This window comes from Ovis canadensis, chromosome 6 (genome assembly GCF_042477335.2).
Source record: "Ovis canadensis isolate MfBH-ARS-UI-01 breed Bighorn chromosome 6, ARS-UI_OviCan_v2, whole genome shotgun sequence".
Taxonomy (NCBI): Eukaryota; Metazoa; Chordata; class Mammalia; order Artiodactyla; family Bovidae; genus Ovis; species Ovis canadensis.
Window position 1 is genome coordinate 53,815,156 of NC_091250.1, and position 17,880 is coordinate 53,833,035.

The 17,880-nt window shown below is 33.7% G+C and overlaps 1 protein-coding gene across 25 annotated transcripts in view; it reads right to left on the bottom strand.

Moving 5' to 3' along the window:
* The window catches only part of LCORL (ligand dependent nuclear receptor corepressor like), a 170,199-nt gene that overhangs the window by 96,838 nt on the left and 55,481 nt on the right, over positions 1-17,880 (bottom strand). For 10 of the 25 annotated variants that reach the window (XM_069593754.1, XM_070292452.1, XM_070292451.1 and 7 more), the window contains exons 3-4: positions 8,072-8,151; positions 7,046-7,175 (exon numbers count right to left, since the gene is read on the bottom strand). In XM_069593754.1, the coding sequence (XP_069449855.1) occupies positions 7,046-7,175; positions 8,072-8,151 (210 nt within the window). Of the gene's footprint in view, positions 1-5,549; positions 5,597-7,045; positions 7,176-8,071; positions 8,152-10,870; positions 10,934-17,880 lie in introns of those variants that run through there. The other 15 variants (XM_069593761.1, XM_069593762.1, XM_069593763.1 and 12 more) reach the window with 4 other exon arrangements.

Genomic DNA, 17,880 nt, shown 5'->3' on the forward strand with positions numbered 1-17,880 from the left:
TATAGCATAATAAAAATCCCGTCTTACTGTTCTTATATTGTAGAAGTAGCAGAGACAACAAACACATTAAAAGAGGAGTTAGTTAGAAAAACAAACAAACAAAAAGCAGAATGGTAGGAAAGACTGTCTGAAAGAATTATCATAAACAGGGTGGCTGGAGCAACAAGTGATCAGGGCCAAGGGTAATGTTTGGTAATACAATGGAGTGCAATGCTCAGGTGCAAACAAGGATTCTAGACAGAGGTAACAGCAACAGCAAGTGAGAAGACCCTGAGATGGCAATAAGGTTAGCACATCAGAGGATGAGCAAAAAGCCAGAGTCTGCAAAAGAATGAGCAATAAGAGATTTGGCTGAAAAGGAGGCTAAACTAGGCCATGTAGATCAAACATCTGATAGATTTTACTCTAAGTGACATGCAAAGCCACTGGAAACTTTTGGGCAGAGGAATGATGTACTGGTTTGGGCTTCAGAAATATCATTTTGTGTAGAAAAATGAACTGGTCGGAAAGAGAAAAGTAGAAAGAGAAACAGTTCGGAGGCTCTTTAACACATATTGACAAGGGGATTTTTGCAGAAACTAATGCTTGTGGTGTTAATATGTCTCTGGTCAATATCAAGTAGTACATGCCAGAGATGAAGCATCTTGGATTAGAGTGGCAGCAATGGAAATGGTGAGACACGGTCACATTTAGAATAGATTTTGAAGGTAGAACAACAAATGGGAGTTGATGATAGCTTGCATGTGTGTATAGAGGATACTGAGGAATCAAGATAAGTTTCTTGTTTTGGGGACTAGCAACCAACTAGGGTCAAGAGTGACACGTTTCACAAGATAGGAAAGGTTGGGACAGGAGAAGTTTGGGAAAGTAAAATCAAGAATTCTGTTTTAGAGAGGCCATGTGAAGTACCGATTAGATATTCTAATGAATACCAAGTAGAGAGATATAAGAGAGAAAAGCTAGAGAAAAGATTAGGATTAGATATAATCCTACAATATTCAGATGTCACCAAGACATACTGACTGGATGAAATGAAGTTATCAAGTAAGAGAAGCCATTTAAGAAGAAAAGACACTGAGGACTAACTCTTGGGCTCTTCAATATTTAAAGGTAAAGAACACAAAAACCAGCAAGAAGCATGTGAAAGAAGTAATTTGCAAGACAGGGGGAAAAGAATTAAAAGAATATAATATCCTAGAAACCAGGATTAAGGAAGTGATCAACCCTATCACTGATGAATGGTGAAAATCTGAATAAGGTGAGAATTGATTAACTTTCCTCTAAAGAGTACAAAATGGAATTGCCAATGAAAATGATAAAACACTTTCAGCAGGGTAGTAGAAAAGAAAGTCTAATCAGGATGAGTTGAAAAGAAAAGGAGAACAAAGTGAAGATGGTAAAAGCACAGAAAATAAGTACCTACTGTGTGTCAGATGCTAGAGATATCTCAGAAGGAAAAAATACAAAAATCCAATTCTTCATGGTGTTTAATACTAGCAGATGGAAAAAGACAATGAATAATACATTTAAAAAATAAGCAAATTATATAATGTTAGAAGGTAACTGCACTACAAAAAGGAGTGGTGGTTTTTAGTTGTGAAGAATTTGAGGAGAGGGATATAAAATAACTACCTAGGTATTTAACTTTAGTCAAGTTCAGCTGTTCCAGGGCAAGTGTATAATATATGGGGTACAGGGTCAAAATCCAGATGAGGTTCTGGCATGCAAATATGAGAAAGGAAAAGAGAAGCAAGGAAGTTAAGATTTTATAGAAAGATGATTACAGCAATCAAGTGCAGTATCTGAAATGAGTAAGGAGAAAAGTGAAATCATGAAATAATGACTAGTGAGAAGTGGTATGGTCAATAGATTGGGGGTTGCAAAAAGGTTAAAAAATATTAGGATGACTATTAAAATAAAATGGTAGTCAGAAATAGGAAAGGTTGAAATTATATTTGGGAGGTGGCAAAGGTCTAGGGATGATCATCAGAAAGGTGGCTGGAGTTGAATGGAGGAAAAGATCATTAAAATGGAGAGGTCAAGTAACTGAGAAGCCAGAATGTTGAATGAATCAGCTGCATAGTACTTGAAGTCACCAAGAACTAAGACAGGAGGAAGAAAGTGAAAAAAGTTAGTAGAGGTATGTAACATGATGATGTGGATGGAACAGGTAGATGTCAGGTGCTTCACAGAAGCTCAGGGTTTTGAGTGAGGAAAGTAAATAAATGATTGGAAAGCAGCTATAAAGATCTCAGAACTTGTCAATTTTATCACTCCTGTATTACATAAAGCAAGCAATTAAAAACATTTAGCAAGAGAAAGGGCTACAAAAGCATCTTTTATGAATATACAGGTTTCACCTAAAGTAATAAAGTAAAGGGAACATTAAGAGAAAAGACTGAGGATATAGGGGATTGTTGATGAAAGATCATAAGTTTCAGAAAACACAGTGGAAAAAAATATGGGTGCTTGTAAAGGTGTAACTGACTAGTCAAATTAGAGATTAAAGAAGACAAAAGGAGATAAAAGAATCCAGGTAATGGTAAATGAATAATCCAACAGTCTGTCTTTAATTCCTACTATGGATGGTGTCACAGGCAGAAAGGTGACTAAAAATGCCTAAGATCTTAAATCCAGTTATAACTTTTAGTGTGTTCTTAGAATTTCATTCATATCATCTATGTATATGGCAAAAAAAAATTTTTTTTTCATGAACACCTTTGGATTATGACTCATAATGATATATGGATTATTTTACCACACTAACATACAGTTCGGAGAAGGCAATAGCAACCCACTTCAGTACTCTTGCCTGGAAAATCCCATGGGTGGAGGAGTCTGGTAGGTTGCAGTCCATGGTGTTGCTAGGAGTTGGACACAACTGAAGCGACTTGGTGGCAGCAGCAGCAACATACAGTTCCCTGAGAGTTCCAAAAAGGCAACCCACATATAAAGAGAAAGCCAAGGGGCCTTCCCTGGTGGCTCAGCTGGTAAAGAATCTGATTGCAATGTGGGAGACCTGGGTTCGACCCCTGGGTCAGGAAGATTCCCCGGGAGAAGGGGATGGCTACCCCCTCCAGTATTCTTGCCTGGAGAATTCCATGGACAGAGGAGTCTGGTGGGCTACAGTCTATGAGGTTGCAGAGAATATAACACTTTAAATTCACTTTTTCAATATATGACCACATGGTATCAGAAAGGTGCATTTGTATAATAAATACCTAGGGTATGAATGAATCAGGTCAAATTTACATAGCCATTCAAAGATACCTGCATTTAGAGAAAAGCAATCTAAAAGATTTAATACTCCTGTTTCTAAGAAGTCAAATGTTTTAGTATCAGACATAATCCAATTAATTAATGAGAAGTATTAATATTTATTTCATGCAATATTATAAAGCTTAAAAATTAAAAGTTTAAAGGGAAAAAGATTTGTGTTCAGAAAAGGCATGAAAAACTTTATATAAAACCTGGCTATCAATTAATTTCAGGGGAAAAGATTGGTTAATAGCAGCTTTCAACTATATATCAAGAAGGGCTTCGAAAAGAAATGGCCAGAATAATAGTTAAATGAATGTTAAATATGTGTTGTTGGGGGAGATGGGGGGGTAGGGGGGTGGAGGATAAAGTAGGAAAAACATCATATTTTGATGAAGGAAGGCTTTATTTTATTATATACTTAGCAGTATGATTAATTCAGCTACAATGTGTATACTATCTGTCCAATTTAGTTAAGTAGGCTTCTTTAATTGAAAAATAAAAGATGAGATATCTTCTTGAATTGTAAGCTAGTGATTTACACTGCTTCAGGTGATCAGAGAATATGAAGCCTAAAGTCAAAATAATTTAGTTTACATCCTATGAGGATAGCTTCAGAAAAGGCATTTTATATTTATATGCCTATGTTTATCCACATTTCAAAATAAACATATTCATGCTAAACATACATAGTAATAAATTTAAGTACAAAGAAGAAGATAAACTATATATACATGCAAAACAATTTTATCCTTCAAATGGAACAAATATCATACCATAAGTATGTGGAAAAACTGGAACATATATTAGTTTATCTTAGTGCTCATTCATCCATTCAAGAAATATTTATTGAAGATACAAGATGTGACAAGTACTATTCCATATACTAAGGATTCTGCAATTAACAAAACAAAGTCCCTGCTATCATGGAGGTTTCATTCTACTCTAGCACTCTACATAAATGTGCAGGTTAATCTCTACAAGGAACTCAATTCTGAAACATGTCTAAAGAATATACAAAATTAGTTGAAAATTCACTTCTACACTAAAATATCCCCTCTTCCTGACTATACTTATTCAACCCGCAAAGAGTATTTTTGACTAGCTTCTATTATAAGGGATTGTCCAAACTGTATTTAGATTAAGTAATAAGCTTTTCCAATTACTAAATACTGTAAGGGAACTAATCATTAAAGCTCTTCATACGAAGGCAAGATGGAATGCTTTGTATTTCTCATAGGTCCTCTCTAGCCTTCCCAATTCAATTAAAATAATCCTAATTCTAGGCTGTTAAGCAGTAGAAAACAGGAAGACTTTTCTACTTAATACTTAGAATCTAAGTGCTCTTCACATAAAACATCTTTGACCTTTTAAAAATTTCTTCCCAGGGTTCAAATGTTCACAACACAAAACTTAACTTCTCTGAGCTTTATTATCTTTATCTGTTAAGATGATAACAAGAGTATCCATCTCTCAACAATGTTTTGCTATTAAACGGGCTTAGTGTTCAATCATGATTGATGACATCATAATTGGTGACATCAACCATAATAATTATCCTAAGTGTGAGTTCTCAATAAAGGTAATATATCATCGAAGTCCATAAAACTATAGTTAGGAAAGATAATAAACAAGCTATAATAAGAATATTAAAAGATTTCTCTGTGTTTTGGCAAGATGATCACATGCTTATGTTCCTCAAACTAAGCAACAGATTCAAAGTATCATTAATACTAATGTTACTAATATCCAGAATTCCTAAAAATGACTGACTTTGTGAAATGTTCAGGAATCAAATAAAAACTTCACCAACCAACAACAGGCTTCTATTAGCATTTTATTTGCTTCCAAAGACTCGGAAATATTTCCTATCTTTAAAAACACATTTTTTTTTTTGCCTTTTGTTTCAAAGTTAAAGAACTTACTAAAGAAATAAATGCATAAAGGAATTAAGACCATTTAAAAGATACTGTTACTATCTTCCAGCCACATCCTGGTCAGACCATACTGGAAATCTCGAAAACTATTTCATTCATAGAAATTAAAAACAAACAACAGAAACAAAGCCAAGTAAACAAGTAGAAAAGTCCTTATGTTTAATTAAATCTGGAAGGTGATGATGGACCACAAATAAAGAAATTAACAAAGACAAAAATACTAAAGACCTAAGGTAAGGCAAAAATACTACTAATAAGAACCTTTTATTTAAAAACTCTGTGATCCTTTAAAGATCTCGAAGAAAAACAAAAATCCCCAAATGGAGAGGTCACTAAATATCCATGAACACTCACCCAACCACTGGTAGGAGACCTCTTGAAGACCCAGATGCTTGAATCAGCTGAAATAGTACCAATTTTTTACTGATTACTCTTAATAGGGCAATGGAGCACAGGTTAACTCCATACTATCAAATATTAAAAGTTACTATTATTAATTTCTACCTACTACCATTACAAATTACTCAAAGGAGAAGGAGACTGAGTAATGAGTTCTAAGATGAGTGAAACTTTCTGCATGCATGCGTGTAAATGCATACATTTCCTCCAGCTCTCTTTGTGATGTAAATCTGAGAATGTAATTCTTCTCATAAGTGTAAATATACAGGCAGAATAAAATTTTCTAAATTAATACAAAATCCTTAAAGCATGTAAAGTATTTTTATATTAGTTCATGTAGAAAATTTTTTTAAAATTTTGTTTTTTAAAGACAATGACAATTTCTCAATATGAGTTACTTTAATTACACACAGGGAAAGATTTTCAGTCCTTTACACTTAAAAATATATGTAGTTCTTAACTTTAGGCCTTTTAATATGCTAATTATTCTTCTAATCAGAGGATTTTCATATTTCAACACATAAAAGAACTCATAACACTAAGACTGAACAAAAGCCTCCTTTCTCAAAGGTAAGGACAATATTCAACATTACAGATTAAAACTTGAAAGGTACCTATTTAACAGAAAATATCTGATGTTACCTAATTCAAAAGAGTATTAAAAGCACTATCAATACTTAGATGAAAATACAGTATCATTTTCCTCATCTCTGGAAGCTGGGAGGTAAGATGATCTTCCCACTACCACCCTGCATTCCCCCTAAACCATCACTTATTCCCAAGGTCTATATGGTAAAAATTAAAGACATTCTACTATTGCAGAAATGGCCAAGAAAAAAAATGGAAGGGTCTATATTTCTCTAGTTTTCTCAAGTAGCTTAAGATATAAAAACAAATTCTGCCTGATACATATGTATCAAGCAAGGAAACACATGAAACAACCCTCATTTTGATTAAATGTTTAGATAGACAGGAAGCAAAGAAGAACAGTGACATTCTAATAGCACATTCAAGCTATCAAAGAAACACTGAAATCTCAAGCCAGCAAATATACTACCAACCTGGCTGATAAATGATTTAACTGTTACATTTCTATAAACAGTTTTGCAATATATCTATCACTTATTGAACACAAAAGAACTTTTGCAGTCTTGAGAAAAGCAACAAAATAAGGAAGACCAAAAGCATACAAAATTTTATTCTGCCTACAGTAATTAACAAAATAAAGTCAAGGAGAGATTTCAGAATGGTGAAAAGGAGAGCCTAGCAGAAGGCTAGCCCTGTGACTGCAAATCCTAATGCCTTAAAAACATGGAGAAAAACTAAGGACAAAGAAGGAAATAATCAAGAATGGAGTAGAGACTGACATATTAAAAACTCGTATGCGAGAAAAATTCATACATTTTAGGTCTCTACTACAAATTTTAAATGACAAAGTATATCAATATTACCTTTCTTTCGAAAGAGTGCATTAAGGTAATTTTCTGCTTGGCATTCAATCTTTTCAGTGTTGGACTGGCCCTGAGATGATAGCTCCTCTGTTGGTGTTGACTGTGAAGAATCAAGAGATGGTATACAATCCTAAAATTAGAAGAAAACATCATAAAAAAATCACTTTTTATTTAAACATGGGACTTCATTAAAATGGCAAAAAGAAATTCTCTAAATGGTCATTTGTTCTGTCTTTTAAATATATGAAATTATATACAAAATATAAAATTTGGGGAAGGAATCAGGAAAAAAGAAATTTATCTTTGATAGAGGGCCAAACTAGCCTTATTTCTTAGCAAAACTACTGTCAAACAAGAGGAAGAGGGAGAAAAGATAAAATATATTGTTAAATAAATTCACTATATAGCATGCCAGCAATGAGAGTTTGAAGAACAAAGCAGATGTTTACCCACTAACATGACCAAAATGGGTGCAAGTTCTCCAAGTTCCCATTTCTTTTCCGCCATTCTCACAACAATATTAAAAGAATTAGGACTTCCTACCATACAAGATGATTCTACTTGTCTAGTTTATGCCCTATTTACAATAAAAACTAATAATTATTTCACAGGAGACAATTATGATATCCAAAAGACTTCAAGAAAAAGTAAAAATCTAAAAAATAGTACTACATTATCTTCCAACCACTGATTCCTAAGAAATCAGACTGTAAGGTAGTCTCAGATCAAACTAGGCTCACCTTTGTCAACCTAAATATGAAAGAGAACTGAACTGAACTTTATGAGTCAGGAGTTTTAAGAAACAAATGTGAAATAAGCAAAAAAGATGAGTATATTGGGATTTTCACCTGCAAGTTAAGCTAAATGTTAGACTTCTAACATGAGACTTCAAAATATTCTTATTACCAAAATCAAGTATTTAAATTTCACTCTAAGTCCCAAATTCTCAGAACAAATTAAGTTTAAAAAATTTGTGTTACAACTGTGCAATTAGTTTAGAAATAATTTCATAGCACTAAAACTTACACTGACTGCTTCTCTTTGTAGGTTACAAAATGAACATTTTTCATCCATAGACCAGTCAGTCAGCTCTTCTGGTTCACAGTCTTCAAAAGAGGGAAAAATATTGATTAAATACACTAACTTTATATAAAACAAATAAAATTACCACTCTCCACAGCAATGGGTCATATAAAAAAGCTAACTACTAAAAGTAAGGGGGAAAGGCCTAAAAAAAAAATTAAACTGGTGACATTTAAAAAGAAATATGGAGAGTAATTTTGCACTATTATTGGACAAAGTAGCAAGAACAATGAGCTGGCTATAAATTCATTATCCAACAATAGAGTTTCAACACATTATTTGACCAGGGGATTTCTGCAGTAACTAAACCTGTAGCATTAATATGTCACTGGCTAATAATGTGTTAAGTATCATTTAACCTTCTGAAATACTCAATTTATTATTGTCTACTAATTTTTATTTTCACTATGAAAGAAATCAAAACAGACAGGGAGATATGGGATAAGGGAATAAATTTGGCACAAATGACAATATAAAACAAAAATGGAATAAAGCACCAGAAAAACCTACAAATTTGAGAACATGGAATGCTGTCCAAGAAAATTTAATAGAAATCCACTACTAAAAAGTCAGATCAGATTTTTTTATTACATTGCTAAAGGATTTGTTATAAAAGTTAGGGTAAAAAACAAGTAAACAAGTTATGTTATTCAATACAAAACATGGATTTTTTTCACAAGAATGTTCCTTATAATCCAACTACTGGAATATATTAGAGAGTTCGTGGAAAACATTTTCAAATGAAGGAATTTTATGAAGAAATAATAACATTTCTATCCTAACTATACTTGGTATAGACAGAGATTTTTCAAACTTACTCCTTGCAACAGAAACTCCCTCCAATTTCTTTTCCCAAATAATTTAATACACAGAACCTCAAATACAGAAACCATCATCATCTGAGGCAGCTACATTAGAACTAACTGGAAAAGCACTGGTGTACCACAGTAATTTCTCTTATACTTTTGAAATGTTTAATGAAATTAAATACTTGTTTTCTGCTAAACTACAAAGGAAATAAACATTCATCTTTCTGGAATGATAATGAATAAATACTAGATAGGTTCAGCCTCTTGCATTAATTCAGATACACAGGTCAGAATAGAAGATATATAATTTGTTGGAATATAAAGAGTGCAGTGATAGATTCCTTTCATTTCTGGCAGTGGTCCAGAAATATTCCCATTATTTATTTAAACTGGGAAAGAATAGGGAATGGGAACATAAGATCCAGGATGAGTAATGGAAAGATGACTGGATTTGAAGTCTCCAAAAATCTGGAATGGAACCTACTAGTTATAGCCTTGCCAAGCCAGGCTTTTAATTTCCACATATGTAAAATAAGGATTCTGTCACCTAACTTATTTATGACCAATTTTTAAAATATTAAAATATTTTATAAACTACAAAACATCATGCAAAGGCTAATTATTAATCAGGTAGAGTCACTAGTCATTATTTTTTAAATTCTGTACTGACACATGTATTTAATAAAGTTAGTTTGCAGAAGACAGATAACTTTAATTGAATATTTGCTTAAGAAAACTGATCAATTTGTGTAAACAATCTGACAATCAAAAGGTTTACATAATCTATACAATTAAAAACCCAGAACTGTAGTTATGCAGGTTCATAATTTTTTCCAACTTTTACCCTGTCATTATATCAGAATCACAGACTCATCCTCTTGAATGTAAGACTATGCAGTGTCTCTTATAGAGAGTGAGGCAAAGCTTTCCGACCAATGAAATGAATATATAAGAAGTGACAGTATACCACTCTAAACAGAGGCTTTAAAAGACATGGCAAATTCCCCATGGCAATTATCTTGAACTTTCACCATCCAACATCAGAAGAACTTGCCCCATAAAGCCATTATCCATTCAGTCTGGAACGTGGGGTCATGAGGAGATGTAAACCCCATCCACAGCCTAGACTCCAATGAATAGTCACCCATAAGCATGAAATAGATTTTGAAGCTGTTTGTTATGCAGCATTACTGTACTAAAACTTGACTCATATGCCAAGCATAATTTTGATAGATCAAGGAAATCTTAAAGCTTTAAAAATTATGGCCTCAAGAACCAGAAATATGAAAGGACTCCAGCACTGGGATTTTTTTTTTTTTTTTTAATATTTGTTTGGCTGTGCCAGTCTTAGCTGCAGTATTCAGGATCTTCAGTTGCAGCATTTGGGCTCTTAGTTTCGGCATGTGGGATCTAGTTCCCTGATCAGGGATAGAACCTGGGCCCCCTGCCTTGGGAGTGCAAAGTCTTAGCCACTGGCTAAGATTAGGATTTTTGAAAAACAGCTAGTAGGTCTGGAAAAGGTGTTTTTGGAAAGTCATTGATATTGTAAAGAAAGAAAGAAAAAAAAAGTCATTGAAAGGTTTCATAAAGCTTAAGTGAAAAATACGTTGACTCAAGGGACAACTTTGGGTTAATTCAGACAATTACCAGTTGTAAAATAAAATTGGGCATGCTGAGATAATCCTTATTTATTTTAGTCACTTTAGGTGAGTTCTTCAAGGAAATTTAATTAAAATAAATGCCTAAATAGTTAAATAAATGGCACTGAATATTCAATAATTACATAAATGCCATTAAATGTTACTATGTTTGGAAATATATGAATTTACTTTAAAATATTTACTCTTTATATAGCAACTTTTAATTTTCAATCCAAATAAATGCTGGTGGTATACATTTTTTATATATAGGAAAAGCGATTTTGAAAAATCACCTGGAGGCCAGACTTCTCCCTCTGTCCAGGTTGTCCTTTCAGGTCATAAAAATTAAATAAGCACTACAACAAAACACATTCATTTTATCTCTCAAACAAAATTTGACAATGAATCAGATAGTCATCTCTAAAATAAGTTGTCTCTCATTTTGAAATTTAAATACCTGAAGTTATAAGCTGAAAAAGGTCAAATTATGTACCTTATACAACTAGCCTTATTAATAAAGGCAATGTCATATATGAAAACTGATAGTAAATGAATGATCAAAATCAACCTTTCCACCATGTATATATATTCTTGTGGTCAAAGTCTGGCTCCAATCATTTACCTAATCTATCTGGGAAGGTAACAGACTTTGAAATTAGAGAGCCTTGTACTGAATCATGGTCTTTCCACATACCAGATGTGGTCTTGGGCAAATTACCTTCTCTGAACATCAATTTCCTCATCTGTAAAATGAGGGTAATAATGGCATCTTAAGGCTGTAGTAAAAATTAAATAAGAACATATGCAAAACACATTAAGTCCAGAAAATGTTACTTTCATTTTCTTTTAACTAATCACACTTCTTTTGAATGTTTTTATTATCTTCAGTACCCTCTAACCATAAAAAATAAATCTGGAGTTCCTAAAGACAAAGCTCAATGAAAAATGATTAAAGAGAATACTGAAACTAGATTTTTCATTAAGATCACAAGATAGTGATTATAACTTCGTTAATTTTGATAAAAGATACTGAACAGCAGGCAATATAATTAAAAGATAATCTTTAATTATGAACTATATATTAACTAAACTGAAATTACAGAGAAGAGAAAAACTATGATCTCATCTTCTAGAGAATAATGATTAACATTTTGCAATATATCCTTCCAGTTTATATTTTATGCCTTCTAAAAAATTAGGATCAGTTGATTTTTTTAAAAGATCAATAAAATGATAAACCTCTAGCCAAGTTAAATGAGGGAAACAAGAAAACAATAGAAATGAAAGATAGGCCATCACTATTGATCCTATGAACATTAAAAGAATAACAAAAGAGTATTATGGACAACATTATTTCCCCACCAATTTGGGTAAAATGGACAAATTTCTTGAAAGACACAATCTATCAAATCTCACAAAAAAATACAAAGCCTCAAAAGGCACTTATCAATTAAAGGAACTAAATCAATAATTAATAGCCTCCCCAAACAGAAAGCACCAGCCCAAATGGTTTCTCCATAATCTGTTCCATGAAACAGAAGCAGAGGAAATATTTCCTCATTCTTGACTTCAAAAATCTGTCTGGATACCTCACTCAAGAAGATATGCAGACAGCAAAAAAGCATAGGAAATGCCATGAGAAATGCAAATTACATCAAGATCCCACTACACACCTATTAAAACTGTTAAGTCCAAAACACTGACGACACGAAATGCTGGTCAGGATGTAGAGCAAAAGGAACCTAAATTCACTGCTGGTGGGAACACAAAACAGTACAGCCATTCTTGAAGATAGTCTGACATACTCTGTCCAAAGGATCTAGCGATCATGCTCCTAGGTATTTATCCAAATGAGTTGAAAATGTATGTCCACACAAAAACTTGCACACACATGTTGAGAACAGGCTTAATCATGATTGCCAAACCTAGGAAGTAATAAGGAAGTCTTTCAAATAGGTGAATGGATAAGCAAACTGTGGCACATCTGGACAAGGCAGTTTTATTATTTTGTTCTACTTTGTTTTATTGTACTTCACAGATACACTTTGTTTTTTTTTGTTTTTTTTTTTTAAAACAAACTGAAGATTTGTGGCAACACTGTGCTGAGCAAGTCTATCAGCACCATTTTTTCCAAGAGCATTTATTCACTTTGAGTCTCTGTGTCACACATTTTTGTAATTCTCACATTTCAAACTTTTTCATTATTATATTTGCTATGGTCATCTGTGATCAGTGATCTTTTAACTATTATAATTGCTTTGGGGTGCCAAGAACTGAGCTGATATAAAATGGCAAATTTAATCAATCAATGTTCTATGTGTGTTCTTTATTTTATTGAAGTATAGTTAACTTACAATGTTCTGTTAACTTCTGTTGTACAACAAAGTTATTCAGTTATATATATACACACATATTGTTTATATTCTTTTCCATTATGATTTAATCACAATCACAAGATATTTTATATATTGTGCTATACAATAGGATCTTGCTATTTATCCATTCTATACATAGTGGTTTGTATCTGCTAACCTCAAACTCCCAATCTATCCCTCCCCACCCACTTCCTCTTGGCAACCACAAGTCTGTTCCCTATGTCTGTGAGTCTGTTTCTGTTTCATATATGAGCTCATTTGTATCATATTTGAGATTCCACATATAAATGATATCACACTGCATTTGTTTTTCTCTTTCTGATTTACTTCACTTAAGTATTTGTATTTGTTTTTCTCTTTACTTCACTTAGGGTAATCTCTAAGCACATCCATGTTGTTGCAATGGCATTATTTCATTCTTTTTATAACTTAAGTACTATTCCATTGTGTATATATACCACATCTTCTTTATTCATTCATCTGTCAATGGACACTTAGGTTGCTTCCATGTTTTGGCTATTGTGAATAGTGCCACTATGAACACAGTTGAGTGTATCCTTTTGAATTACAATTTTGTCTAAATGTATGCTCAGGAGTAGGATACAGGCTCATTTGGTAACTTTATTTTTATTTTTTTGAGGAACTTCCATACTCTTCTCCATAGTGGTTGTATCAGCTTACATTCCCACCAACAGTGGAACAAGGTTCTCTTTTCTCCACTCCATCTCTAGCAGCTGTTATTTGCAGACTTGCATCTTCTCATGTGCCTTTTGGCCATCTGCATGTCTTCTCTGTAGAAATGTCTATTTAGGTCTACTACCCATTTTTCAATTGGGTTATCTGGTTTTTTGTTGTTGTTGAGTTGTATGAGATGTGTATATATTTTGGAAATTAAACCCTTGTTGGGTTTAACTGTTGGTCACATAATTGCAAATATTTTCTCCCACTCTGTAGGGTGTCTTTTTCATTTTGCTTATGGTTTCTTTTGCTGTACAAAAGTTTTTAAGTTTGATTAGGCCCCATTTGTTTATTTTTGCTTTTATTTCTATTGCCTTGGGAGACTGGCCTAAGAAAACATTAGTACGATTTATGTCAGAGAATGTTTTGTGTATGTTCTTTTCTAGGAGTTTTATGGTATTATTTCTCATATTTAAGTATTTAAGCCAAGCTGACTTTATTTTTGTGTATGGTGTAAGGATATGTTCTAACTTCACTGATTTACATGCAGCTGTTCAACTTTCCCATTACCACTTGCAGAAGAGACTGTCTTTTTTTCCACTGTATATTCTTCACATGAGTGTTCTGACTATACCACCAAATAGCCTGTCCCCAATCTGTCTCCCTCTCATTGGGCCTTATTCCCTGAAACACAACAATATTGAAATCAGACCAGTTAATAACCCTACAATGACCTCTAAAAGTTCAAGTGAAACGAGGAATAGCAAGTCTCTCACTTTAAAATCAAGAACTAGAAATGATTAAGCTTAGTGAGGAAGGCATAAAGTTGAGATAGCTAAAGGCTAGGCCACATATAACAAACAGCCAATTTGTGAATGCAAAGAAAAAGTTCTTAAAGGAAAATAAAAGTAAACATATAAATGATAAGAAACCAGAACAGTCTTATTTCTGATATGAAGAAAATTCTAGCGGTCTGGGTAGCCTGCCACAATATTCCCTTAGAGAAGTAAAGTCGCTCCGTCGTGTCCGATTCTTTGTGACCCCTTGGACTGTATAGTCCATGGAATTCTCCACGCCAGAATACTGGAGTGGGTAGCCTTTCCCTTCTCCAGGGGATCTTCTCAACCCAGGGATCAAACCCAGGTCTCCCACGTTGCAGGCGGATCCTTTATCAGCTCAGCCACAAGGGAAGCCCAATACTAGAGTGGGTATTCTTAAGCCAAAACCAAAGACTTAAGCCAAAACCAAAAATTCCCTTAAGCCAAAGCCTAATCCAGAGCAAGGACCTAATTCCCTTCAATTCAATGAAGACTGAGAGAGGTGAAGAAGACACAGAAGTCTGAAGCAGCAGAGATTGGTTCACAACGTTTAAGGAAGGCAGCCATCTGCGTAACATCGAACAGCAAGCTTACCAGAAAATCTACCTAAGACAATGAATGAAGATGGTCACAGTAAACAATAGATTTTAAATATAGACAAAACAGCCTCATATTGGAAGAAGATGCCATCTATGACTTTCATAGCTAAACAGGGAAGTCAATGCATGACTTCAAAGCTTCAAAGGACAGACTGACTCTTTTGTTAGGGTCTAACGATGCAGATAACCCAAAGTTGAAGCCAATGCTCATTTACCATCCCCAAAACACTAAGTACCCTAAAGCCAAACTGTGCTCTATAAATGGGACAACAAAGCTTGGATGTTGACAACATGGTTTACTGGATATTTTAAGCTCACTGTTGAGATCTACTACTCAGAATAAAAAAATTCCTTTCAAAATGTAAACGTGACTGCTCATTGATAATGCGTCTGATCACGCAAGAGCTCCAATGGAGGTGTACAATGAGAGTTATGTTGTTCTCATCTGCTAATACAATAACCATTCTGCAGCCCATGGATCGGGAATCATTTCCACTTTCAATTCTTATTATTTAAGAAAAATATTTCATACAGTTGCCATAGACAGTGATTCCTCTGATGGATCTGGGCAAAGTAAACCAAAAATTTTTGAAAAGGAATCACCATTCACCATGAAAAACATCAATGATTCAAGGGGAGAGGTCAAAATATCAACATAAACAGGAGTTTTGAAACAGCTGATTCCAACCCTCATGGATGACTTTGAAGGGTTCCACACTTCAGTGGAGAAAGCAGCTGCAGACGTGGTGGCAACAGCAAGAGAACTGGAATTAGAAGTGAAATGTGAAAATGTGACTGAGTTATTACAAACTCATGATAAAACTTCTTTAGCATAAGAAAAAGGTGCTTCTCATGAATGAGGAAAGAAAGTGGTTTCCTGAGATGGCATTTACTGGTGAAGATGCTCAGAAGATTGTTGAAATGACAACAAAGGATTTAGAACATCATATAAACTTAGCTGATATAGCAATGGAAGGTTTTGAGAGGACTGACTCCAATTTTGAAAGAAGTTCTATTGTGAGTAATAGGCTATCAAATAGCAATGAATGATACAAATTGTGAAAGGAAGAGACAATCAGTGTGGCAGACTTCATTGTTGTCTTCTTTTAAGAAATCACCACAGCAACCACCACCTTGATCAGTCAGCAGCCATAAACATCAATGCAAGACCCTCTACCAGCAAAACAATTATGACTTGCAAAAGGTTCAAGAGATGGTTAGCATATTTTAGCAATAAAGTATTTTTTAACAAAGTCACACTGTCTTTTTAGACATAATGTTATTGCATCCAATAGACTACAGTATAGTGTAAACACAACTGTAAAAAACAAAAAGTTTACATGCACTGGGAAACCAAAATTTCATGAGACTCACTCTAATTGTTACTCTCTTTATTACAGTGGTCTGGAACTGAACTGGCAATACCTCTGAGGTATGCCTGTACACTTGGATAAGTCTTTGCTAACACACTGAGAAAAGCTACTATAGCTTATATAACTAACTATAAAATAGTATTAGGTTCTCTGGTTTAATATAAATAATCATCAATTCATATTAAAAAACTATTCATTTTTTAGTTAATACTAGGCTATGAGGTCCTAGTAGGCAGAGATCCTATGTATTCACTTTTCTTTCCTCACTGCTCATCATGGTTTCTAACACAAAATAAGCATTCAAAATATGTTACCCAATAAATCTAAAAGGTAGTTTTGTTTGTTCAATCATCATAGTGCTAATAGTTAGGGGGAGAAAACGATATTAAGCCAAAAATATTATATGCTGATTGGTGTTATAAGTCATGGATTACCAAACCTTTACTATAAACAGCCAGAGAATATATATTTTAGGTTGTGGAGGTCATAGAGTTGAACCATTTAACTACTGTTGAAGTGTAAAAGTAGCCACAGACAATATATCAACAAATGAGAGGGGCTGTTTCCAATAAAACTGTACTAACTGGACATTCAATTTGAACTTCATATAGCTTCCACATGTCACAAAACATTAAATCTTCTTTTGATTTTTTTCAATTATTTAGAAACATAAAAACCGTTCTTAGCTCACAGGCCATTCAAAAATAGTCAATAGGCTGCATCCGGCCAACATGCAATTACTTGCACCCCTCTGACATAATTTCTCTTTGAAATCTGGGCATAGCCAGAGAAAAATCAACGGGATCTATAAGCCAATTTATACATGCCTACTGTACTCTCCTCATATTAGTAAATATCCATAGTCAGGGCAAGTAAATCAGACAATCTTACATATGAAAGAAACTAGTTTCCCAGTAAGACATGAGAAAGGACTGACTAAGGCAGAAAACAAGGGTGAATTTCTGCTTAGAAGTTGTGTCATGGCAGAACAAGTGAGTTTTGGGTTGGCAGAAAAGAGGCATAGAGTATAGGGAGCTTTTCAGGGGGTACAACAAAATTCACAATATTCAAAGTTTCTTTGGAGACTTGACTCCAAAAAGCAGTAACAGTTATGTTTTCCTCAGAAGGACAAAAAGTTGTGAGAAGAGATCAAAGAAGACAAAGTTAGAACTTCTGTTTCCAACAAATTAAAAATTAGGAACACTCAAAAGTTTCTTTCAAAACCATTAAATTTGGAGGCGACTCTAAACAGATTTCAAGAAATAAAATATGAACTCCTCAAAATACAAAATATATATGATAAAAACCTTTACATTAAAAACACACTGTATACCAGAGTTGACTTTTAAGGTAGCAGTATGAAATTTAGAACATATTTTTCCACAAAATAGTAGCAAATTGGCAATGCAGTCTATTTAACTTAAATGTATTACAAACTAAAAATACTATGCATTTAATTT